The sequence below is a fragment of the Rhinoderma darwinii genome, chromosome 4 (genome assembly GCF_050947455.1).
Source record: "Rhinoderma darwinii isolate aRhiDar2 chromosome 4, aRhiDar2.hap1, whole genome shotgun sequence".
Lineage (NCBI taxonomy): Eukaryota > Metazoa > Chordata > Amphibia > Anura > Rhinodermatidae > Rhinoderma > Rhinoderma darwinii.
In genome coordinates, this window is record NC_134690.1 from 318181435 (window position 1) to 318207854 (window position 26420).

Consider the following 26420-nt stretch of genomic DNA (forward strand, 5'->3'; position numbering starts at 1 on the left):
AGAACGGACAGAAGAATGAGAAAAAAAAAAAGGGGGGAGCGGGAAATACTCACCTCCCACCTCTTTCCCTCCCCACAGCTCACCAAACCAGCAAGATCCTAAGCATCCTCAGATCTACTTCCAGCAGACGCACCCAGAAGCCTCTGACAGCTGTCAGATTTGCAGAAAGAACCAGTAAAACCAGGTTTTCTAAAATTGAACTGCAAGGTCAGTCGAGGAATGAAGCAATTCCTCCATCCTCCGAATTTCATGAACACGCTCAAGCCATTGTCGAAAAAAGGAATTAATTTTAACTTGGTGCTGCTCTTCTTTGTATTTTATATATATATATATATATATATATATATATATATATATATGCACTACCGTTCAAAAGTTTAGGGTCACTTAGAAATTTCCTTATTTTTGCAAGAAAAGCACAGTTTTTTTCAATGAAGATAACATTAAATTAATCAGAAATACACTCTATACATTGTTAATGTGCTAAATGACTGTTCTAGCTACAAACGTCTGGTTTTTAATGCATTATCTACATAGGTGTATAGAGGCCCATTTCTAGCAACCATCACTCCAGTGTTCTAATGGTACATTGTGTTTGCTAACTATGTTAGAAGGCTAATGGATGATTAGAAAACACTTGAAAACCCTTGTGCAATTATGTTAGCACCGCTGTAAACAGTTTTGCTGTTTAGAGGAGCTATAAAACTGACCTTCCTTTGAGCTAGTTGAGAATCTGGAGCATTACATTTGTGGGTTCGATTAAACTCTCAAAATGGCTAGAAAAAGAGAGCTTTCGTGTGAAACTCGACAGTCTATTCTTGTTCTTAGAAATGAAGGCTATTCCATGCGAGAAATTGCCAAGAAACTGAAGATTACCTACAACGGTGTGTACTACTCCCTTCAGAGGACAGCACAAACAGGCTCTAACCAGAGTAGAAAGAGAAGTGGGAGGCCCCGCTGCACAACTGAGCAACAAGACAAGTACATTAGAGTCTCTAGTTTGAGAAATAGACGCCTCACAGGTCCTCAACTGGCAGCTTCATTAAATAGTACCCGCAAAACGCCAGTGTCAACGTCTACAGTGAAGAGACGACTCCGGGATGCTGGCCTTCAGGGCAGAGTGGCAAAGAAAAAGCCATATCTGAGACTGGGTAATAAAAGGAAAAGATTAATATGGGCAAAAGCACACAGACATTGGACAGAGGAAGATTGGAAAAAAGTGTTATGGACAGACGAATGGAAGTTTGAGGTGTTTGGATCACACAGAAGAACATTTGTGAGACGCAGAACAACTGAAAAGATGCTGGAAGAGTGCCTGACGCCATCTGTCAAGCGGTGGAGGTAATGTGATGGTCTGGGGTTGCTTTGGTGCTGGTAAAGTGGGAGATTTGTACAAGGTAAAAGGGATTTTGAATAAGGAAGGCTATCACTCCATTTTGCAACGCCATGCCATACCCTGTGGACAGCGCTTGATTGGAGCCAATTTCATCCTACAACAGGACAATGACCCAAAGCACACCTCCAAATTATGCAAGAACTATTTAGGGAAGAAGCAGGCAGCTGGTATTCTATCTGTAATGGAGTGGCCAGCGCAGTCACCAGATCTCAACCCCATAGAGCTGTTGTGGGAGCATGACCGTATGGTATGCAAGAAATGCCCATCAAGCCAATCCAACTTGTGGGAGGGGCTTCTGGAAGCATGGGGTGCAATTTCTCCCGATTACCTCAGCAAATTAACAGCTAGAATGCCAAAGGTCTGCAATGCTGTAATTGCTGCAAATGGAGCATTCTTTGACGAAAGCAAAGTTTGAAGGAGAAAATTATTATTTGAAATAAAAATCATTATTTCTAACCTTGTCAATGTCTTGACTATATTTTCTAGTCATTTTGCAACTCATTTGATAAATATAAGTGTGAGTTTTCATGGAAAACACAAAATTGTCTGGGTGACCCCAAACTTTTGAACGGTGGTGTATATATATATATATATATATATATATACATATATATATATATATATATATATGTAGGGAATTATATTTAAACGGGTGCCCAGCAAGTAGTCCTGATCCAAAGACTATATTAATATCCAAAGTAAATCTTGCAGCACTCCAATGGAGAAGGTGAAAAAATGTGGTTTATTAAACCAACACAGCAAGGTGCAACATTTCAGTCCAACATTAGAACCCTTTCAAGCATTGTGATACATACATAAACAGTGGTTTATATAGCGTGTATCTAATATACATAATCAATCTCATTATAATAATTAAAAAGTGTATAAAATATCATACAGTGTGTTAAAATCATTATTAAAGAGGCTCTGTCACCAGATTTTGCAACCCCTATCTGCTATTGCAGCAGATCGGCGCTGCAATGTAGATTACAGTAACGTTTTTATTTTTAAAAAACGAGCATTTTTGGCCAAGTTATGACCATTTTTGTATTTATGCAAATGAGGCTTGCAAAAGTCCAAGTGGGTGTGTTTAAAAGTAAAAGTCCAAGTGGGCGTGTATTATGTGCGTACATCGGGGCGTTTTTAATACTTTTACTAGCTGGGCGCTCTGATGAGAAGTATCATCCACTTATCTTCAGAACGCCCAGCATCTGACAGTGCAGATCTGTGACGTCACTCACAGGTCCTGCATCGTGACGGCCACATCGGCACCAGATGCTACAGTTGATTCTGCAGCAGCATCAGCGTTTGCAGGTAAGATCGACTTACCTGCAAACGCTGATGCTGCTGCAGAATCAACTGTAGCCTCTGGTGCCGATGTGGCCGTCACGATGCAGGACCTGTGAGTGACGTCACAGGTCTGCACTGTCAGATGCTGGGCGTTCTGAAGAGAAGAGGATGTTACTTCTCTTCAGAGCGCCCAGCTAGTAAAAGTATTAAAAACGCCCCGATGTACGCACATAATACACGCCCACTTGGACTTTTACTTTTAAACACACCCACTTGGACTTTTGCAAGCCTCATTTGCATAACTACAAAAATGGTCATAACTTGGCCAAAAATGCTCGTTTTTTAAAAATAAAAACGTTACTGTAATCTACATTGCAGCGCCTATCTGCTGCAATAGCAGATAGGGGTTGCAAAATCTGGTGACAGAGCCTCTTTAAGGTACCAAAAAATTATATATTGATACAGAAATAACAGAAAATTGACATGATTACAAGTTAATTCAATAATCCACAGCTGTAGATTTATATTAATATGTTATTTTTTTTATATGATGACACACGGATGCACAACAAAGGTTTTTTGCGGTCCGATGGACCACAAAAACCATTGTGGTCATGTGCATGAGGTCTAACAATTACACTTCTTATTGTAAACATTTCTTTCTATTTTTTACTAACAATATATTAAAAGAGGTTGTTTAGATCCAATCACCCTTTGTTAATGCTGCATAAAGTAGGCAAGGACAAAATATGTTATGTTTAGGTGCTGACTCCAGGAACCAATGTGACTTTGAAGTCGCCATTTGCATACAGTGGATATAAAAATTCTACACACCCCTGTTAAATGCCAGCTTTTTGTCATGTCAAGAAAAATAACCACATTATTTTTGTTCTTTATTTTTATTTTTCCACCCTAAAAGATTTTAGTTTTTTTTCTCAATACAATTGTACAGATTATAGATGACATTTAAGGTGGAAAAAAGTCTGAAATTATTCATCTTGGACTGATTTTTTTGACATGACTAAAACCTGGCATTTTAACAGGGATGTGTAGACTTTTTATATCCACTGTGTATAAATAAAAAATAATCCAAAAATTTAGATACCATAAATAAATGTGTAGGTCCATTGGCAATGCGGCTTGTGGGATTCTACTGGTCCCACCAATAGGGAATGTTTAGGTAGGGTAATCCATGGGACCATCTACTAACCATGAACCTCATTCAGTGCTTTACAGAACTAACAGCAGTGACTGGAATGAGTGACAATCATTGATTTCAATAGATGAGGTGTAATCTGGTATTTTCCTCAGGGTATGTTCACACGCTGAGCCAAAAACGTCTGAAAATACGGAGCTGTTTTCAAGGGAAAACAGCGCCTGATTTTCAGACGTTTTTTGAGCAACTCACGTTTTTCGCACCGTTTTTTCGGCCGTTTTTGGAGCTGTTTTCAATAGAGTCTATGAGAAAACTGCTCCAAAAACGTCCCAAGAAGTGTCCTGCACTTCTTTTGACGAGGCTGTAATTTTACGCGTCATCTTTTGACCGCTGTCAAACGACGACGCGTAAATTACAGGTCGTCGGCACAGTATGTCGGCAAACCCATTCAAATGAATGGGCAGATGTTTGCCGACGTATTGAAGCCGTATTTTCAGGCATAAATCGAGGCATAATACGCCTCGTTTACGCCTGAAAATAGGTCGTGTGAACCCAGCCTTATTGTGGATCTGGTTGCAAGGAAAATAAGCATTTAAATTGTGCTTCTCCCAGCATTCCTAGCTGATAGATATGAAAAGGACTCGTCCAGAGCTGACGGTTCAACTAAGCTTCCAGATTGTGTTTCCATGTAGCCACACGTGGCTGTGGTTATTTCCATGTAGTGGAACTTTATTTAAAAATTTCATATTCTGAATTTTTATTGACTTCTTTCCTGTTTGATTTCCAAACTGTTGCTTACCACTTGCAGTTCTGCTGGGATACGTTAGATTTCTCTGACTGACTGTAAATCATTTCTCTTTTATAATAAGAAGCAGCAGGACAATTGTTTCAGTCCAATACATAAGTATTCATTGTGCTATGCATTTTTTGTATGATTACATACAGCAGTTCATAATTGTGATCCCCCGAGAAATATATGCCTTCTAAAGCCAGCCAATTCATGTAGAAGATATTGAAAACCTTTAGTATTTGCAGGGCGAAGGAATAGACATTTGAGATGCCCTCCCGTTTGTGTGTCCATATGTTAGAATTACACACTGCTCTATGCATGCAGCTCTCCTGGGCCATCCATGTAAGCTCAATGGCAGACGTGATAACGTCACACATTATTTAGGCCAGCAGCTTGGGTTTGCACCTCAGCCAATGCTTCGTGCTTCATTAGAAATATCAGGATGACACAAATGAATACATAATTGTCTGAAATCTCCAAATGAAACCCTAGTGCTCATGTCATGATTGGCCTAAATACATAAGAAAAATGAGAAACAATGGCAGACACCTTTTATAATCAAGATAAAAGTTCTTCTGGCTTCCTCATAGATCTGAATTATGTACTGGTTTATTTTCTGTACACAGCACGCTCTGCTGACTTTGTGGAGAATCAGGAGATCTACCAGAATGCCGAGTGAAATGCAAAGTGAATTTTATTATAGAGTTTAACTAAGCTATTAGGGTGTGTCTGTCAGCAGTTTGTTGACTGATTCCTTTCAGCAACTCACATAATTCTAATAGGACTCTAATGGGGGTTTTACACTGGGCGATTATCAAGCAGACGAGCGTTAAAATAACGCTCATTGCCGATAATTGCCCTGTGTGAACAGGGCAGCGATCAGCAGATGAACGAGCAAACGGTGATCAGCTTGATAATCTTCTGATTGTATAGTTATAAAAAAGTAAAATCTTATCATTTTTGGCAGCACATCTCCCTGTGTAAGCAGGGAGACGTGCTGCCGACATGATAATAATGTATGGGGACGAGCGATCGGAGTAACGATCGCTCGTCTTGATCCATAGCTCCGTGTGACAGGAGCAAACGAGAGACGATCAACGATGTCTCATTGATCGGCGCTCGCTGCACTGGTCTATTGTCGGCCGGTGTAAAAGGCCCTTTAGACAAGATGTAACCTAAGATCAGAGCGAAATATTTAAAGTTATCACAAAGTTGTTCAACATCATAAGCAGGGAATCTGGGATATATATGAATCTATGCTATATTTGAACTAAAAAGGATTGTCCTTTCAAACAACAGAATGTGTGATAAAATAACAAAAAAACATTATTCACCTGATAAATTGCTGGCATCTGCAGCACCCCCCCCCCCATAGTCCCCTGCCGTTCCTTGTTTAAATAGCTGCCTCAGTCACGTGCCGTACTTACTCGATTTTCCACTGCGGCTACTGATTAGCTGCAGCGGTCGTGTGTTGATACGGCGCATCACTAATGCTACCATGTACATAAAAACGTGCGGGGGACTACGGAAACATCGGCACTGTAGAGGCCATTAATATATAGCTTGTGGGGGTCTGACTGTTTGCACCATCGCTGATCAGCTGTTTGAAGGGGCTGTGGCTCACTTTCATTGAAGCTGTAGCGAATTTTAATAACAGGCACAACTGCTACTAAAAGTACGGAAGCCTGGAAGTTGTGCACTCTAAATAACATATCAGCAAATTTTGGAGAATTTCAAGCTCCCCAGGCTTTCCTCTACAAATGTGTGTCTGTGCATATTCGACTGAATGGATTAAAGGGGTAAAGTTTTGGCAAATTTAAAATTGCACACAGCTCTGCAGGTTATTATCCTAACCATCCATGGCTGAAAATAGCATATTCCGATAATAACACTATAATAGGAAATTGTTGTTTATGCAGCTCGCTAATATATTATTTAAAGTGGCTTCACTTCAAGCATACTTACGGCTATAGGAGTTCAGTCACAGTGGGAGACGGGAGTTTGCCTTGGTTAGCTCTACACGAACAAAACAAAATTCTTAAAATTGTGTGTTAAACAAAAGAAAGGCACTGTCATGAGCGCCAGTGGTTATTGAGCTACACTACTGTAGCTATGGCACCCACATTTATCAGTAGAAAACCTATTAAAATCTATAACCTCAAGCCTTTCTTAATGAATAACTAATGAGAGCAAAATGAGAGCAAAAACCTATTTGAGGTACTATAAGTGTGAATGAAATCCTGCATGTTAACTGCCTTGCTCTCTGTCCAGCTACTTTAACACTCTGCGCTAATGCTGACTTCACACATCAATATTAATGCCATGTAATGGGTGACTCGTCCACAGTATTGTGTCTTTGAAAAACTCATAAAGGAAGGAGACTCCAAGGATATTTGGGACACAGTCTTACACATCGGAAGTCACAAAGAACACAGTTATAGACATATTAATAAAGCAGACCTCTTCAATTGTCTGGAAGGGCAGAGATCGGTTCCAGTAGCATCCGGCCATGACTAGAGAAAATCTGATGTTTTGCTGGCAACCTGTCCTCGAAAATATTTCTCAATAGCGAAAGGAATGGGGTGCAGTGGCACTAGGCACTTACTTCAAGCCTTTTTGCCCTTTGTTTCCTAAGACCTTCTAACTATATTGTCTTATTAACTGTAGTAAGTGTATGCAACCCTATTGCCTAAAATAATAACATTTTGTGGATTTCAGCTTTTGTAGGACAAAATCTGGAATGCTCCGTTTATGACCTCTCTCTATACTTATTCAAAACCGGCCAATACATGGATACATGTATTAGGTTCCCCAGGTTCCTCACCTTTATATGGTGGACTCTTTTAATTACCTTCTTGTGAAAAGAGTAATTTGTGCAGACCTCTATCCTTCAGATGTATGCTGAGAATCTTTCTTACAATGATTTACTGTTCTGCAATTGATGTGATCTTTTTGGCTTGAGTTATGGAAAGTTCTCAATGAGGTCACCGCAGACAATGCACATAAAACATGGCTCGCTTGTACAATGATGTCAGTTATGTTATGAAAACAATGTAAATTCTACATTGAGAATGACATCTGGCTTGTGTCAAATATTTGTATGCCTTGTTGCAAATCAACTAGAGTTATTAATGATGCGAAAAGTAAAATATTAATTTACAAATCTAGTTTTTCTGGTTCTAGTCAGCAGTCTGTAGACATCTAGGATTACTATGTTTCTTCAACTAGATACAAAAATTGATCTTGAAGATTCTTACCCTCAACATTCAAGATAGACTATAAAAGTGATCAATCAAAAACAGCCAAATTTATGTAAGGGCAAAGCCCCACGTGGCGGAATTGCTCTTGAATTCCGCTGCGGAGACTCCGCAGCGTTAATCCGCAGCGGAGCCGTTTCTCCATTGCCTTCCACTTCTTTTTAGTAGGCTTCGTTTAGACGTGGCTGAAAATTCCGCTGCGGAGCATAGGCTGCGGTGCGGAATTTGGTGTCCGCAGCATACAATCAATGTCGCGGACCAGTCGCGGACTGGTTGCGGACTCATTGCGGAAGTTCTCCATTGACTTCAATGGAGATTCTAAATTCCGCAATGAAGTCTGCAGATGTCATGCACATGTTATGTGTGCTGCGGATGCGTCTTGCTTTTTTGACATGACATTTCTTCATTCTGGCTGGACCTATGTATTTCTAGGTCTACAGCCAGACTGAGGAAGTCAATGGGGCTCCCGTAATTACGGGAGCGTTGCTAGGAGACGTCAGTAAATAGTCACTGTCCAGGGTGCTGACAGAGTTAAGCGATCGGCAGTAACTGTTTCTGCACCCTGGACAGTGACTACCGATCACAATATACAGCAACCTGTAAAAAAATAGAAGTTCATACTTACCGAGAGCTCCCTGATTCTTCCTCCAGTCCGGTTTCCCAGGATGACGTTTCAGTCTAAGTGACAGCTGCAGCCAATCACAGGCTGCAGCGGTCACATGGACTGCCGCGTCATCCAGGGAGGTCGGGCTGGATGCCGAAAGAGGGACGCGTCACCAAGACAACGGCCGGTAAGTATGAAATTCTTTTACTTTTACTAGGGAAAGTGCTGTCCCTTCTCTCTATCCTGCACTGATAGAGAGAAGGGAAGTACTTTCACCTCAATACGCAGCAGCTAGTCCGCATCAATTTATTGCCCATTTTGGGCAGATCCGCCGCAGAATCTGCAACGCAGATTCTGTGCGGCATTGATGCGGACAGCTGTGGAGGAAAACCGCCACGTGGGGCCATGCCCTAAGTAGAACATCTCTAGATGTTTCCAAAACAGGAGATTTTTAAGAGAAGACTTCTTGGCTTGGCTTCCTGTCCCATAATCCCGTTGAAGCACACTCCATTCAGCCTTATCTGGTCTAGTGCTTCTATGGATGTGACCTTTATATGTCTTCAGGATCAATAGGACGATATCATAATTTCATGTCAAACAAAATTCAATTAATATTAACAAGTCAATATAATGATTTCAAGTTGTATAAAAAAAAATGTGCATTTAGGAAATAGAGGATCTGCATGTGACATAAAATGTAATGATAAGTGAATACTGATGTGCACAGTATAGGGGCCATGAACTCAAACCGACTGCATTTAGCCTAATGAAGAATAATATTCCTGAGTTCTTATGATCAGAATAGTATTGACATGAAATAGTTTACATATTAGGCATTCTGTTGTAGACACTCTGTTGTACATCCCACTGCCACCTTCAACATAAGATTTTGCTTTTACATACACTGTGTGGCAGTAACCGAGGTGCCAGTTAGAATATTTTAAAATAATTATTTTTAATATGCAGCAGTATAAAAGATGCCAGGTACAATATATTAATATATACCAAATATTATGTGGCAGTATCCAGATACAATATATTAATATAGACAATATATTATGGTGTGGGAGGTATAATATAATAATATATATCATATATTACGGGGCGGTGCCAGGTACAATATATTAATATATACAATATATTATGTGCCAGAGTCTAGTGTGCCAGGTACAATACTTTATCTGCTATTTTTTGTGATCGGATGCAGCTAAAATTTTTGATACAATGGGCAGTCGTAGATCTACCTAGATCCATCAATTTCTTTAATAAACCTGCCCATCTAGGGTGAAACTTTTGTGATAAATTGGATCATGAAGATAAATTATTGCAGATAGAGACATGATATTTCTCATGGTGGTTTTGTAACCTTCACCTACAAAATTATACTTAGTATCTGATATTTGACATGGGAAACAAAAATGCTCTTATTCGCCCTCATTTTGTACATGTGACCCATAGTATAATGCTTGTTCATTGAAAACCAAAATGGCAGAGGGAAGAATGGACCAAAACACCAATAAGCACCATTCTGTCTCAATACAATGCCATTGGTGTATATATCAAATATCCTATATCAAGACAAGTCTTCTTTATAACATGAGTAGACATCTGTGTTTGCTTCAATGTCAAAGACTTTCACTTGGCTGGTTCATAGTTTCCTGGCAGTTTCCAAGAAAATATATTATTGTTCAACCACATGTAACTTCTGCAACTGGAAAAGGCTGCGACTGGCACATACAGCCCTATCAGTATAACATATGAAGCTTCAGTCTAAGCCTGGTGGAGAAATGAAGCAGACTGACTGGCAAAGTTTAGCTGAGAACAGGAAGAGTAACTTTGCCAGATGGAATAATAAAGCATCGTCTCCACCAGCTGCAGTCTGTGTCCTGTTGGATGATGCACCCAGGGCATTTTGATGATATTTACATCCTATGCTTCATATACAACGTGCCTTGAACAGTTTGCAGCTGCAAAGGAAAAGGAGGTTGGCATCATACCGTAATATGGGTTGATACTGTGAACACTTCACAGCTCTATGTGCACCCAGTGACTCATGTTTTAATTCACGACTCCTTAGATCTGCAATATAATACTTTATCCAAAGTTTTCGGAACACTATTAAAGTTAAAAGTTGAAGTTCTGGGAGAGTTCATTAAAATAAGTGTTTTTAGCTGCATTGTCCGAACGTACATTTGGTCAAAATGATGAATACATATCATTGGATTAAGGTATGTGGCATCTAATGCATGCATAACCTTGCAAGTGACTGTACAACTTTTCTTGTTGATAATTTTTGGAAATAATTTCCCGCCTCAAAAACTTATGTTACAAGTATATCAAACTTACTAGAAAATCGAGCTTTCTACATTCATGGGTGTGTAATTTTATTATAGGAGATATATGTTCCAAATGGGAAAACCACTTTAAATTAGTAATGGTACAGTTTACTACAGGAACATCACATTCTGTCATAACCAAAGCTTAATATCACAATGCAATGCGCCTTCCTAAGTATCCTGTGGTAACGTAGATGAGACAGTGAATTCAATGGACCTCTATGGCAGAATATGCCTAAGATGCAGCATTGATATTACGGTTGTAGCTAGGCTTTCCTTCACCCAGAGCAAAGATTCAGATTGCTCCACTAGCCCTATATCTAAATAACCAATCCATGGCAGAGTGGCTTGTTAGTGTCCCACACCGACACCATGCCTTGCCAGCAACCGCTAACTTTACCCCTTCTAAAGAACCGCAACTGTAGTAATCCCCATTCTGTGCCCCCCCCCCCACTGGGTTCTGACTCCTACAACCAGGAGCGTAACTGGGGAAAAACTGGCCCCATAGCAAACTTTTGACTGGGCCCCCCCTTCCCTGGTTGCCATGCACAGCACACTCTTGTAAATTGTGCCCCCTGTAGTTTCTGCTACACAGCTCCCACTTGTAGATAGCGCCCCCTACCTGCCCCTTGGTGATGGTGCCATACAGCCCCCACTTGTAGATAGCACCATACAGCCCCCCATATGGCCTAGTTAAAGGGGTTGTCCCACTAAACACATGTATCCCCTATCCACAGTGAAGTCATGAGCTAATCCTGGAGTGCCGGAATCCCCTGCCAAAGTGTTGCTGACGCCCCTGCCCAGGAATTCCACTCATACAGAGAGCCCTGACTTGACTGTCCATAAGGGCAGTGACGTCAGTGGCACCTCCTGCAGCAGAATTTCCGGCCAGGGCGTCAGCAACGATTTTGTCGGGGATTTCGCTCCAGGAGGAGTGACTGGCACAGCAGGAAGCGGATAGTTTCCTGCTCTGCCATACAATTGAATGTAGCAGTTGCCGGGACAAGTCCTGGGACAGTAAATTGCTGGGAATGTCTCTGTAAATTCAGGACAGTCCCGGCAAATTTGGGACAGTTGGCAAGTATGTACATGTATCCCCTATCCTGTTGATAGGGGATAGATGTGTTTTACGGTACAACCCCTTTAATGGTAGAGCGGGAAGATACCTCCCTGCTCTCCCGTAGTATTCAATAGTATCTGCGTCCTAAGGATGCTAGCGTCACCACTGGGCATGGGGGGCCCCCTCATGCCACGGGTCCGTAGGAGCCGCTATGGCTTCTACAGCGGTAGTTACGCCACTGATTGCAGACCACATGTGGCCTCCGGGCCGCATGTTTAAAATGCATGTTTTAGAGAGTACATGTAATGAGCACCATATTGTGTAAGGAGAAAAGTATTGTGATTCTTCTTAATGTGTATGTATGCCTTTAACTGGTTGCCGACACAGGACGAGACTGCTCGTCCTGAGCAGCGAGTACTTGGCACATTAGGACGAGCATTCTCGTCCTGTGTGACAGCCGTCTGTGCGCGCCATCGAGAGCGGGGCAACGGCTGTAATACACAGCCACGGCCCCACTCTGACAGCGGAGAGGAGAGAAACATCTTCTCTCCGCCGTTAACCCTTTGAATGCTGCGATGAAAGCTGATCGCGGCGTTCAAGGAGAGGGGACTGCACTTTGATCACGTCACAGAAGATAACTGTGACGCGATCAAAGCCCACAACTTGTATGGCCAGACAGCCCAGGGTCCATTGAAGGACCCCAGGTCTGTCTGAACATATTTCCTGTTGTTAGGGCATACTGAAGTATGCCCTAACAACTGCCTGTGTACAATCAGTACACAGGCTAATGTACTGGCATATAGATCTATGCCAGTACATTACAGTTACAAAATCAAAATGATAAATCCCTAAATGAATGTAAAAAAATGTAATGATAAATAAAAAGTAAAAAAAATACACAAACACATTTTTTTTATAATAAATAAACTTTATAAAATATAAGTCCCAAAACATGAAATAATATAGACATATTTGGTATCGCCACGACCGTAACAACCTGTACAACAAATGTAGAACATTATTTATGATGATCGGTGTATGGTGTAAAAAAAAAAAAATTAAAACTGCTGCGGAACTGCTTTTTTTCGGCATTTTCGACAAAATAAAAATGTATAGAAATTAAACGATAATGTATTTGTACCAAAAAATGGTACGTACGTAAAGTGTAACTCGTCCCGCAAAGAACAATGTCTCATACAACTGCGTCGTACAAAAAATAAAAGAGTTATGAGCGTCGGGATGCAAAGAGGGAAATGTACTGTCCTCAAGGCCAAAATTGGCCGTGTCCTTAAGAGGTTAAACATGTACTGGCATATCATTTAGATGTTATTGGTAGGGGGTCGTAAGCTGGGACCCACACAATTATGTGTACCATCCCCTCCGACTTCCATCAGCTCCAATCAGCTATTTTCCTGAGTGAGGCTGATGAGGCATTTTACATCTCATTGATCTCACTACAAAGAAGTCTCAATAATTACTTTAGCATGGTGGGTGAAGTATGACAGAGGATACAGATCTCTATATAAATAATCGATGGCTCTGCTTCTCTCTACGTTCCATGAACTGTCATCAGAAAGACCAGTGTGACATTTGTATTGTTTTTGGCAGTGGGTCACCCTGGTTGCAGTCAAGTAGAATGGGTAAAGGAGATGTATTGCAAGCAGCAGATAGTTGCAGGACATGAGAAGTAAAAGGTTAGTCAGCTAAAGTATACTGTTGGGTTTTTACATTTGGGAATAAACAAGATTGTAAGGCCTGGTAATAGAAAGATATTTTTAACACCTATGACTATAAGAATAGTTTGAATGCGTATGTGGTTAGATGGACCTATGCGCACGGTCTATTCCTTTGCCAGGCAATAGTTAACACTGCGTAAAATTAGTCAAAAACAGTCAAAGCAAAAGAAAAACTACATTTATACATATGTAGATAATATATAAATGTTCCAGTGATTTGGTTTGTCTCCTTTCACATGGCAATATTTTGCATCAGTATTTGTAAGCCAAAACCAGAAGTGGAAACTACAAAGAGAAAAAGTATAATGACAAGATTTGCACCTCTCCATGTTTTTATCCACTGCTGGTTTTGGCTTACAAATACTGATCCAAAATACTGCCATGTGAAAGTGTCCTAAAATACAGTATGGGGGTACCGTGAGTCTGACCTCCACTGATCAAATATTGATGGCTTATCCTAAGGATATGCAATCAATATCAGTGTTTTCCGGTAAATTCTTTTCAACTACATATTTATGATTTCCCCCTCCTCGAAACTGAAATGACAATTTAACCTATTGTTGGAAGAAGGTTGCATGGCCTGTGTGACTGATTTACATCTGCAGTGTATTCTTCAGATACCACCGTGTATCATACATCACTAGTAATTATATAGCCTGAGCCTTGAATCTCCATTGCCTACGGTATGTGGTTTCCAATCAATGACCAGATTATCATACACAGTATGTTCTGTACAAGGCACAAGGCCTTACGAATGAGATTACTAACATAAAATAACGGAAATGTAAAATAAAAATTAAATGAGCTGTACACTGATCACTCATTGTGAGTAGGATTTAGATGAGTGATTTCAACGTAACCAAGTGCTTCTGGAGGCATAATTCAATGCGGGTAACGCTCCCACCTTCCATCATATGGCTCAAATTGATATCTACATGACAAACTGCTGTATGTGTTATCAGTAGTGACATGTAATTATTGAAAGTACTTGTACCTTGTCGATATCTACAAACGAGTCATGTGGCTTAATCAATACAAAGCACAAACATATGTTATAGGCAATTTGTTAATATTCCCCTTGTATATTTATTTGGAGTTAGAATGTGCACTTCACAGGACATCATTTTTCGTAAGTGTCGCTGATGTCAATACAGTTAATAAACTGACTTAGACCAGTCTTGTGTAATATTTAATTTCTATGATATGTGTCACGCGTCTTGACACAATGGATATGTGCTGCAAGATTAATGTAACAAGTTGACCTTTACAACAAGTGTGGTTGAGTCCTGTAGTCTTCTAAGACTTGCAGTTCTTTCCTCTAGGCGTCCTAGATACCTCCTTATTTTGGTTACAGGCCTTGGCATGAAAAGATCATTGGACAGATCTCTTGACCATTGATACTGTAGAATCTGTACATTGTCATTCGGTTACCCCTAATCCTTTACTCCAAACTATAAAACTAAAAATTTTCTAATCATTAACTCTCTTTACCTGTGATTTATCTTATATACAGGTATCCAAAACTCAATATAATATACAGATGTGTCATCCCTTACTTTCTCCCTAAGGCCCTCTTCACAACGCGTTTCTGAACTACAGTATATTTCCCTTGTACTTCAGGAAAGCTCCCCATGCCTGTGAAAAAACATATAATGCGCTGTATACTTTTTTGACTGTCTACGTAAGGAAAGTGATGTCAGAAGCTTCCCCAGGGCTGAAGTCCTAGGAAAGAGCAATTTTTTATGCTTTCTCTGCCCGAGACTCTGGCTCTGTGGAAGTTCATAAAGTATATGTACTATATATATATGGAAAGTTATATCGCTGAAGCTTCGCACAGCCACTCTGCCGAGTACTCCGACCCTGGGAAATCGCCTGAAGTCACTGTCCATATATGAACAGTGACATCAGGAGCTTCCCAAGGGCTGGATTTCTTGTACAGAGCTTCAGGAATTGCTCTGCCCGTGGCCCTGGGGAAGCTCATGAAGTCACTATCCATATATAGCAACAGTAATGTCAGGAGCTTCCACAGCGCCGGAGTCCCTGAGCAGAGCATCAGATAGCACTCTGCCTGGGGACTCTGGCGCTGTGGAAGCTCCTGGTGCTCCAGACAGGGCTTTCAGGGTGTGCCCCTTCCCCCTTGGTCCCTGAAGCATAGCATGATAGCTGTCAAATGTACAATTATTTAATTATACTAAAGGAAAATACTGATCAGACCCCAGGACCTGCAACATTATCAACTGCTTCCATAAAGTAATGTAAATTTTGCCTTCCTGATAGTCTCTTAGGCAGCCACCTTCTCTGCCTACCCTTCATCCTGCCCATGAACTGAAGTAGAACACTCTAAACACTCAGCCTTTAGATATCCTCCATTTATGATATGCTTGCAGTTATGAATACTGCTGATGACCACATCCTGAAACAGATTACATTGAATATGGTCCTCAAAGTATAAGGCTACATTCACACGACAGTGGGAAAAAAATGTCCATTAAAAACTGAGCAACTGTCAGTTTTTCATGGCCGTTTTGCATCAGTGTGTCTCTACATTTTCACCCATTTCCAGTCCGTCTGTCCGTTTTTAATGGCCGTTTGACATCCGTTTTGCATCGGTTTTTCATGGCAGTTAAAAAAAATAATGAATTTCATTGGTCAGGCTTTTTTTGTCCCAACCCCCTGAAAACACACAAAGGAAGGTCACATGTTCACCTAGACACTATTCACAGCCTCCCTGTATATGATGCCACACAGCCTCCCTGTATATGATGACACACAGACTCCCTGTATATGATGACACACAGACTCCCTGTATATGATACCACACAACCTCCCTGTATATGATGCCACACAGCTTCCCTGTATATTATGACACACAGACTCCCTGTATATGATACCACACAGCCTCCATGTATATGATGCCACACAGCCTCCCTGAAAATGATGCCACACAGCCTCCCTGTATATGATGCCACACTACCTCCCTGTATTTGATGCCACACAGCCTCTCTGTATATGATGCCACACAGCCTCCCTGTATATGATGCCACACAGCCTCTATGTATATGATGACACACACATCCCTGTATATGCCACACAGTCTCCTTGTATATGATGCCACACAGACCCCCTGTATATGATGCCACACAGACCCACTGTAGATGCCACACAGACCCACTGTAGATGCCACACAGCCCCCCTGTAGATGCCACACAGTCTCACTGTAGATGCCACACAGCCTCACTGTAGATGCCACAGCCCCCCTGTAGATGCCACAGAGCCCCCCTGTGGATGCCACACAGCCCCCCTGTTGATGCCACATCCCTCCTGTATATGATGCCACACAGCCCGACATGAATGCCCTACATACTCACTATGTAGTTCCCTTGCAAATCCCAATGTCACAGATCCGTTTTTAACGGTTGTTACATGTATCGACAGCCGTTAAAAACTGATCAATTGACTTCTATGGGTGCCGTCAGGCCGTTAAAGCGGCCAAAAATAGGACATGTCCTATTTTTTGATGGCCATTATTCACGGGTCGTTAAAAAAATGGCAGTGTGAATACACCCATAGAACATCATTGTTCTGAAAATAGCCGTGTGACGGCCGTTAAAAGAACGACCGTCACACGGCCGTTTATCACTGTCGTGTGAATGTAGCCTAAAGCTGTGAATCAAGTTGACATTTTCATCTGTGCCCTTAAGCAATTTCATGTCATACATATAATCAATATTGACTAGTATCGTTGATGTCCAGTTGTATTGAATCAGTCAGGCACTGTAAAGTACAGTGGATACACAGATATACATGGCAGGCTTTGCACTTCATGTTTTGATGATAGGCCAAGTTATTACCTTTAGTTTAATAAAAATGACTCTAACTTATCAGCAGATTATATCCTTCAAAGCTACACGTAATTATTGGCACAAAAATAAACTAACATCACATAGAACTTGTTAATTAATTGAACTTCCCATTTTTTTCACAATAGCCTTGAGGAACGACTATTTATTTTCTTTATAAATGGAAAATATTTTATGTTTTAAAAATAGCAACTCTAATTTGTTTATCTAAGTTTGCTTTGCCGTACAGCATGTGACGGACTGCCTGCTGCTCCTGCTTAGGATTGATTAAGATATTTTGACTTATTATAGTAGCCAAGAATAGCCCTTCTTATGCCCAAAGAATGAAACTGGTACACAAAATAATGCATATTGCTGGAGTTGTCATTGACATTTCTTCTAATGGTGTTGAGATGATGTACTGTTTTCCTAACCCTGTCAAATGCGAACATGTGCTCTTTCATACACACTAATTTTAGTTATCATTGCTTCTAACTTTACTGAAAGCTACTTTGCCAGTTCCTTTCACAAATGTTATTTGCTTCTTACCTATTCATCTATTTGTATTCATTAAATTAGTCGCAGAGGTAAATAATGGCTGTCACTATACATATTCATAATAATGATCTGTGCTTTGTTTGCTGAACTTTAAGTGGTCGCTCAGAATGTAATAAACAGTATATGGATTTAGTAGTGTTAGGGTCCTTGTCTTCTATTACATGTAGTATCTGTCATTTGAGGAAAAATTTGTATTTTTCTTATAACAGTAAATTAAAATCTAACCTTGACAGCAGAATTTGCTCAAGAAGTTTCAATAGTCTTATTATTCAGAATTCATTAACCATTCAGAACGGGATCTGAGGGCAAGAAATCCTATCTTGACTCCTCATCATGGTGAACAACTCCAGTAGAGTACTAGTTTGGAGTTTGTAGTAGGGCTGCCCACCTTTTAATACTATGTCGTTTTTAAGACTAACATTTTATTAGCAGACAAAGATCCATTTATCTGATACAGATCTCCCCGTCCTCTGCATAAACATATAGTTAAATGATAACATTTTTGCAGCCACCACAGGGAGTAGGCTTAGGAGCTTACTACATACTGTTTTATGATTAAGTACAATGTATAAATAGTATGCGGTTAGTTTCTAAACTCCCTCTAGTGGTGGCTACAGGCAGCCAGTATTTTATCATTTAGCTTTATTTTTATGCAGAGGATTTGGGGTTCTGTATCAGAAAAATTGAGATTTAACCTCTATGAAGATATATTAGGAAATTAATCAGCACAGAATTTTGGACCTATTTAGGATGGTAGGTAGGATGGACATTCACTTTAAGGTTAAAAGTCTTTAAGACAACAGACCATCTCTAAACCGAAACCGTAGTTGACCTATTTTGCATCACATATGAGAGATGCTGTAAATGTATGCGATTGTCAAAGGCATTAAACTCTCTATAGACTTCCCTCTTTTAGTATTCTTGTTTTCTGCAATTTCCTCGGTGAATGTACTTGTGGATGTGTTAGCAAGTGTCTTTTGATTGGAGTGTGATGATAATGGCAAACACAGTAGAAGTATAATAACACTGTGATTACACATTCAGACTTGTGAGTTTATTGGATCATTATCTGGTTAATCACTAAGGGCTGATAGCTACTGTCTGTAGTACAGTATCAAAATCAAAGCAAAAAGTCATTTTGCCCCTAGTGCCGTCCATCTTTCAATGACAAAATAATGGGTTGTTTATTGGCCACAACTCTATTAAGGACAGTTGCCTGACGTACGTGATGTTAGAAACATAATAGGCAATAACAAAATAATTAGCCACTTTAATGCCTTAAATTGCCAGTTTTGTATATTATCCGGAGAAATGCTGCCAGTTCAATTTGTTTCTTTCAATTCTCCCAGCTGTAGCTTCACTTATTGTTTTACTGCCAAGTAGAAAAAGCCAAAAGGAACAGCATGGATGGGACTATAGACTCCATTAGTCCAATGTGCTTCAAAATATTGTACAATTTTTATATTTTTGATAAGTTACAGCTCTCTGTTTATGTTCTTCAGAGCGTTTACCTTTATAATAGTTTGCATTAATAATTTCTAAGAATAGTGTAGAAACAATCAAGATTCTTCGCCCTAAAGATAGCCTATGTTGCTGCTATAAGGCGCCTAGAGGCGAGGTCCCTTTTTTAATGCCTGGTTGGGTTTTCCTCTCCGCAAGCCCTACAACCTTAGCCAGCAGTGGTGTGGAGACTTAACCCAACGATCCTAGAAAGAAGCAAACAAGCAACAAACCCTCCTGTCCCAGGTGGTTAGGGGTGTGCTGGTGTTTACCATCAACAGAAGGGGAACCATTTTAATATTTGCAATGGGCCTCCCAAAACCACAACCTCTATCCAAGTTCCTGGCCGATGACATTGACACCAAAATCGAATAAATAAGTTCAAGCTTTATGTTTTGAAACACTACCAATCAATAAGATTATTGGAATTGTTTCTAAACATAGAGCTTGAACCTACTTAATAGTACGGTATATATTTTTATAAGTAACTTAGTTTATTTAGGGAGCATTATTTGAGGCATCGAACATGTTCTCATCGATTATTCGGTGACATTATTCCGTTACAGTGGGCCAGACAAAAACTAAGACCCTTCAGTGGTTCCATGATGTACATTGTATAATGAAGTGGTTCCTTAATGACAAATCTTTGCACAATGCTGCTTTAAAATCCACCATGGAATACATGTAATATAGATTCTAGGATGCCCTTGACATCCCTACACTACACTGAAGGTGCATTCATTCTATTATATTTTCTTAAAGGAAAATGTTGTCAAGGTTCTTTCCACCTGCTCATGCAATTTTGTGTCACTCAAGTGTCATGGTTGTATATAATTTGAAACATTTTACAAAGCCATCTTCTGTGGGTTATGATTAAACCTTATTTCTTCATGTACAATATATCGGAACGCATTTTTGCCTTCACCTTTGTGCTTCGCCTTTGCAAACTTGGTACAGGCACAAATGTAATTGCTCTTTGGGAGAAAACTCTATACAGTTTTAGACTCTTGTAGGAAGATTATACTGTCATTTTTTATTATGACTTAATAGAGCTGTTCTCAACAAAGTTTCATCACTACCTACGGTGTACAATATAAGACCTCTCTCAAACTATAATTGACAATGTGTATTGTATATGGTTTCCTATGGCTGTTTACTTCACATAATTATATGTCTAATATAGGGGTACTTAACCTTTTTGATGAGGGACACAAATAATTGGCCTTTTAACCCTTAACTGTGTCATTAATGAGTTATTGAACACATGTTAATTACACTTTCTGTATGCTAATTCAAATAAGGACTGTCATGATATGTTATAGATCTATTACACAATAATTAAAGTGACCCGCTCTACACAGTGTGGTGTACCAAAGGATATATACAATAAAGGTCAAATATATTTTTATGTAGCCTTAGAAGGTAGCCATGCATCAACTGATCTCAATAGAAGTGAAATATAGACGTTAGGTTCCAGCAATAAAGACATTAGCCTAACTCTAGACATTAGCCCACACATATATTTTTTGTGTCCCAATCCATGAGTTAGATTGATGAAGCATGCCTTGCCCCCATTAAGTAAAAGAAATGTATATTTTTGTATTATATACAACAGCAATTTATTTCAGGATTTTCCAGGACTCTTCAAAGAATATTAATGTTCTCAAATTTCACTGGTTTAGTTTACTTAGAAAAAAAGGAACCTAATTCCTAGTTATCTGTCTTGTTTCTTGACCCTCCCTATTCTATATTCCTGCCTTTGTCTAGCTCTGCCTTCTGTATACTATTGCCTAGTACTTTCTGCTTCTCTTTCGTTCTATGCTTTTTCTCTTCAATCTTTCCTTTTCCTCTTCTTGCAGCAAAATCATATCAGTGAAAATAATTGATGATGAGGAATATGAGAAAAACAAGACCTTCTTCCTTGAGATTGGGGAGCCTCGTCTGATGGAGATGAGTGAAAAGAAAGGTGGGGGATCTGCTCTGAGGCTGAGTCCTAACCAGTAATATGTCTGACTCACAACACCTGGATGGCTAATCAATCCATTGTCTTACATGCCCATGTCCATTTACGTATCTACAAGGGGCATTTAGATTTAAAGGAATTTAATGACTTGGCAAGTTACTTTAAGCAGTCAGTCGATTTTTCATGCATCTTATATCAGATAGGTAACATAGTTTAAGAAAATATTTGCTCAGATCATAGTTGTTTGCCCCTTGAAATACTTACATGGATATGTGCATGTTCCTCTACTCATAACCTCTTAATAACCATCAGCCTTAGATGTTACAGCATGTGTGTGAGACTGCAAACATCCATTTCCCTTTGTCTTGTGTCCCCACAGGAAGTACATAACCCTTAAAATACTTGACAGAGAGGAGTATGACAAAGAGTCCTATTTCTACCTTGTGATTGAAGAACCAATCTGGATACGAGGAGGAATGAAAGGTGTGAGAGTAATAATAAAACAAACCGAGCAGCTAAAAAAAAATCAACTTTCTCTCTTGTTTGTAATTCCCTACTCTCACAACTTGCTCTCTCTCCTCTTGCTTGGCATCTGAACTCTGTGCAATGCTTTCTGTACAGCCTAGCCAGCTCTTTGTTGATACTCTTATATATCTCTCTAAGCAAACTTGACTTTCATAACAAAAAAACTGATTCGTATGTTAGCTCTTATCTGTAAAGGGATATTTTACTTAGTCATCTCATCCTCCCTTCTGTTTGCTCCCACTTTTACAAGTGCCTTGTATAAGTATATAATTGCACAGATGCCATCTTATTCTGGAAAGAGCCCATATTAAGTAATCAAGTCACAGTAGTAAACCTTCTGCCATATATAGCCTCTTTGTGATAAATTCCTCCTCTACATAAACTAAAAACAGAAAAACAGCTAACAGGCAATCCTTTGCTAATATGTATTCCAATTCATGTAGTTGGCATGAATTGAAAGTCGTTATTGCTTGACTTCAACTAGTGATATCCCAATTGTAAACATCCGCAATAAAGAGGATTTTGTTCTGACCCTTTTCCTCTCAATTAAAATGTTGCAGGTTGACTATATGACCATATGGCATACCATCTCTGCCCAAGTTTGCAATTTCCATATAATCACCTATACTTATTTGTCCATGGACCGTTTGGTTACAGAATGGACATGCCTGGAAACATATGGACACAGATCAAGAATTGCTCTTTGAAGTAGCTCTCTACTCTGCCCGAAAAAAAAGGGCTCCAATCAAAGCCTCCCCCTCTATCATGTTCATATGACCTAATGGGTCACCTTATTCCGACAACTTCTTCCAGTTCCAGATGATAATAACAGTAAAGGTGTCTGCAGTTATAGAAAACTTCTCTCATATCAAAGAGACATGTCAGAAGATCTGGTGCGATTCAATGTGCTGTTAGAGCACCATGCCTCTTCAGCTCCTATTCACTTTAATTCCATGTGTTAGACTTGCATTACAGTCTGAGTCCCATCTTCGTATACCCTCAAATTAAAACAACAAGAGTTAAAGGAGTACGGAGCTCTGTACAGTATGACAGCCCCTTTATTTTACCTGCCTGTGGGGAACACAGAACAAGGGCCCCCACAGATGAGAACTGACGTGTCTCTATGAAGTATTCCAAAACTGAAGGCAGACAAAATAACTCTTAAAGGTGGCCGTACATTGGTAGGTGTTTCACGGTTAGACCCGCAGCAGTCCAATTCTTCCGATTCTTTGTCCAGTAGATATATAGACCATGTAAGCCAGCTTAACAGGGTCATACGAACACCAAGGTTTATAAAGACTTAACAATATGTCGATTTTTACTAATAAAGGCATGCATGTGCTTTATTAATATATTATTAATAACATACATTACAGATGCTATTTAAAGTAAAATGTACTAATTCCATTGCTTAAAATCCAGTATTTGCATGCAGGTTTGACATGTTGACACAATTATGTCAAGTTGTATGAAATGAAAGTTTCAAAAAAGAAATGAACATTACAACATAAAATTCAAAGTAAATGTTCATCATTTTAGTCTCACGCTCTGTGACTCTTTTCCTAAAACTGACTGGCTTCGTTTTCATCAGGTATGTAATTATGTATCCAGAGGATTAGGTTCTTTTGGCCAAGTCATTAGTTTATTTAATTAAGTCTAATGTAGACATGTCAAAAGCAGTGAAATAAAATATAATAATTGAAGAGGACTTCCACTTCAGCTTTTACTCCCCAAAAATGATAAAATGAGTCTATTTGCATATCTCTGTGAAACACATGACTTTCTGGATATTTGGGTAGGATACAAACGCTTCTTAATTAGTGAACATGCATAATAATTATAGCAATCATTGCATAATTATAATGCCAAAGGAAACTTGGCTATGTGATAAAAACACACCAGGTTGCTCATTTGCATTATAACCCTAAGATAATTTAACAACACTACGTTGCCTTATGGAACAGGCCCTTGTGGTGTTATTGTATATATTCTACTAAGAAGTGCATTGTTTGGCAGGTTTTCAATTAATATTTCTTAATAAGGGAATTATTTATTTGAAATGGACTGATTTATTGCTGCTCATCATTGTGCAATACCGTACTAGGATCTTTGGCAGAATTATCAGAAAAAGTATATTGAATGTATTAAATTCAAGAATTGCACCTAAAAAATGGTATTATAACCAGACATTTATAATATTGAGCATACAGTTTATTTAAGAAGGAAACCTTTTTTATTAAATAGGACGAAGACATAAACTATGATTTAAAATATGCAAAAGCACATGATTTATAGTATATCATTATTTGTTGATATGAGTTTGATGTCTTATTCACACAACCTCCGAGTTGTTTGAAGCCGTAAGGCTTCTATGGAACCTTATCCACGTCTCTAATCTCCTACGAAGATATACAAAATTTAGTATAAACATGGTGGCATGCTCCATCAGATGCCATATTATGCAGGTGTTCTTCCCTAGAAGCATTGGCAATAATGCGCCGTACAGACACAATATGGTGGCACACAGAGTACCTATGGTTTTAAGGTATAGTGACACATTGACTGTTTCTTCCGTACGGCCTCCTGCACATGCCTTTGTTGGGTACATGATGCCTGAGGCATACTTTATGAAGTACTAGAAGTGTTACAGAAAATAATAACTTTAAAGAACAGGTCACCCCAGACATGAGAGCATATTAGAAGCATGGAATAAGTAAAGCAGCTGTTTGAACAGTTAGGTTAAGTACCACAATCAATCATTTTATTAATCTCCACATGGAGGCGGCCACCCGGGTGGAAGTTTATGAAAATATAGAATATAAATTCACCAAAAAAAGTGCCCACCATGAGGCAGCATTATAAACCAGCATGGGAACAAATCCTATCCTCTTCATAAATGGTCCTGCCCACAAAACTGCCTCTGAATGTCCTTAGTCATACTGTTCTTCTCTCTGTGGACATGTTCTTCATTATCACTATTCATTTGTGTTTCTTATCCTTTGTCTGTCTTCTATGTGTTTTCTTTACAGCCCTGTTGTTGAATGAGCTTGGTAAGCATTTCATTTCCTTTGTTCCCACCTTTGCAATTTCCTTGTCTTTCTTAAAGTGATGCTTTTCCCTACGTTTTTTTGCTTTCTTTTTGTGTCTAATTATTTGATGTGATTGATATTTTACTTTGTGATATGTCTGCAGTGGTCGAGGAGATGGTACAGTAAGATAAGATGTATAGGTTGAGTGTCCGTTGAGTTCATGCAATCTTACAGATAACCAAAGTATACATGGAATGTCTAATGAAAAATGACCTGTTTATTCATTAAACATAGATTTACTGTCGTGCTGTGATTAAAGATCTTGGCAGAGTCTGTAATGGGACAGTTGTGTTCCACAAATCCATTTAAATCTAGAGGCCCGGCTCTAGAGGCCATAAATTGTCATCCAACAGCGTTCTTCTAAATCCACAGAACATTACCGAGCCAACAATGTCCTCTTAGACCATTAACAGTCCAGGAACTGATAATTAGTATTATCTCTTTATCCGAGATCATTAATTGTCTTCTTTACACAACACAAATGTGCAGCTTAGTAACTCCCTATATTCGTTTATGAAGGGGCAACTATCATGGAACATGACAACATGCGCTAGCTACGGTCAAATGGATCAGTATTTGTTTTTAATTAACATTATGGTTTTCAATTACCATTAATTGGACCAACCAGTCTATTGCCCCTGTCACATTCAATATATGCTATAACTAATGATCTGACCTAGACAATAATGACTTGAATAGTTCAAGCTATATAAAGAAGGATGCTTTACAATAAAACACTGCAAGATTTTGAAGATTAGTTGTTTTTCCCATTTTAAAGTAAAAAAAGGTTTTTTAGAGCGAAGTGAACATTCATAGATCTACTTTGTGCTATGGTCATGGTGTAGATGCACATAATAAGTAGATGTAATTTGAAAATTGAAACGGCACCAACTGCAGGAACCATGGATGAAGAGGGGGTGCAGTGTCAGGCATATCACCAGCTCTTTTTGGATAAGCAAGGCCGGGACAAAGAGCTGGCATCGTATTGATGAATCCGCAGTACTCAACTCCAGATGGGGAGGGCAATTTGGAGTTCAGGGGTAATTAGCAATCACTGTTTAACCTAATTAGGTCATTTCTCAAATGCCCAAAGATTATAGTTGTCCTGTCAATGACAAATTCATTACCTAAATCAGGGCAACAACAATTTAAAACATTTTTTAGATAAATTAGATAAGGAGAGTTTTGAAAACCAGGACCTATGTGTCTTGTTGAATGAACATACAATTCATCTGCCCAAAAATATTTTATCATTATCATTGATCTGTCACAGTTAAAAAGTCTAATTTTACATTTTATTTAATAGGCGATAAATGAAAAA

The 26420-nt window shown here is 39.3% G+C and overlaps 1 protein-coding gene across 8 annotated transcripts in view; it reads left to right on the top strand.

The window, feature by feature from the left end:
• The window catches only part of SLC8A1 (solute carrier family 8 member A1), a 485568-nt gene that overhangs the window by 379594 nt on the left and 79554 nt on the right, over positions 1 to 26420 (top strand). For 5 of the 8 annotated variants that reach the window (XM_075862749.1, XM_075862755.1, XM_075862748.1 and 2 more), the window contains exons 3-4: positions 21382 to 21488; positions 25040 to 25060. In XM_075862749.1, coding sequence (XP_075718864.1) covers positions 21382 to 21488; positions 25040 to 25060 — 128 coding nt within the window. Of the gene's footprint in view, positions 1 to 21381; positions 21489 to 21864; positions 21969 to 25039; positions 25061 to 26420 lie in introns of all 8 variants that reach the window. The other 3 variants (XM_075862752.1, XM_075862754.1, XM_075862753.1) reach the window with 3 other exon arrangements.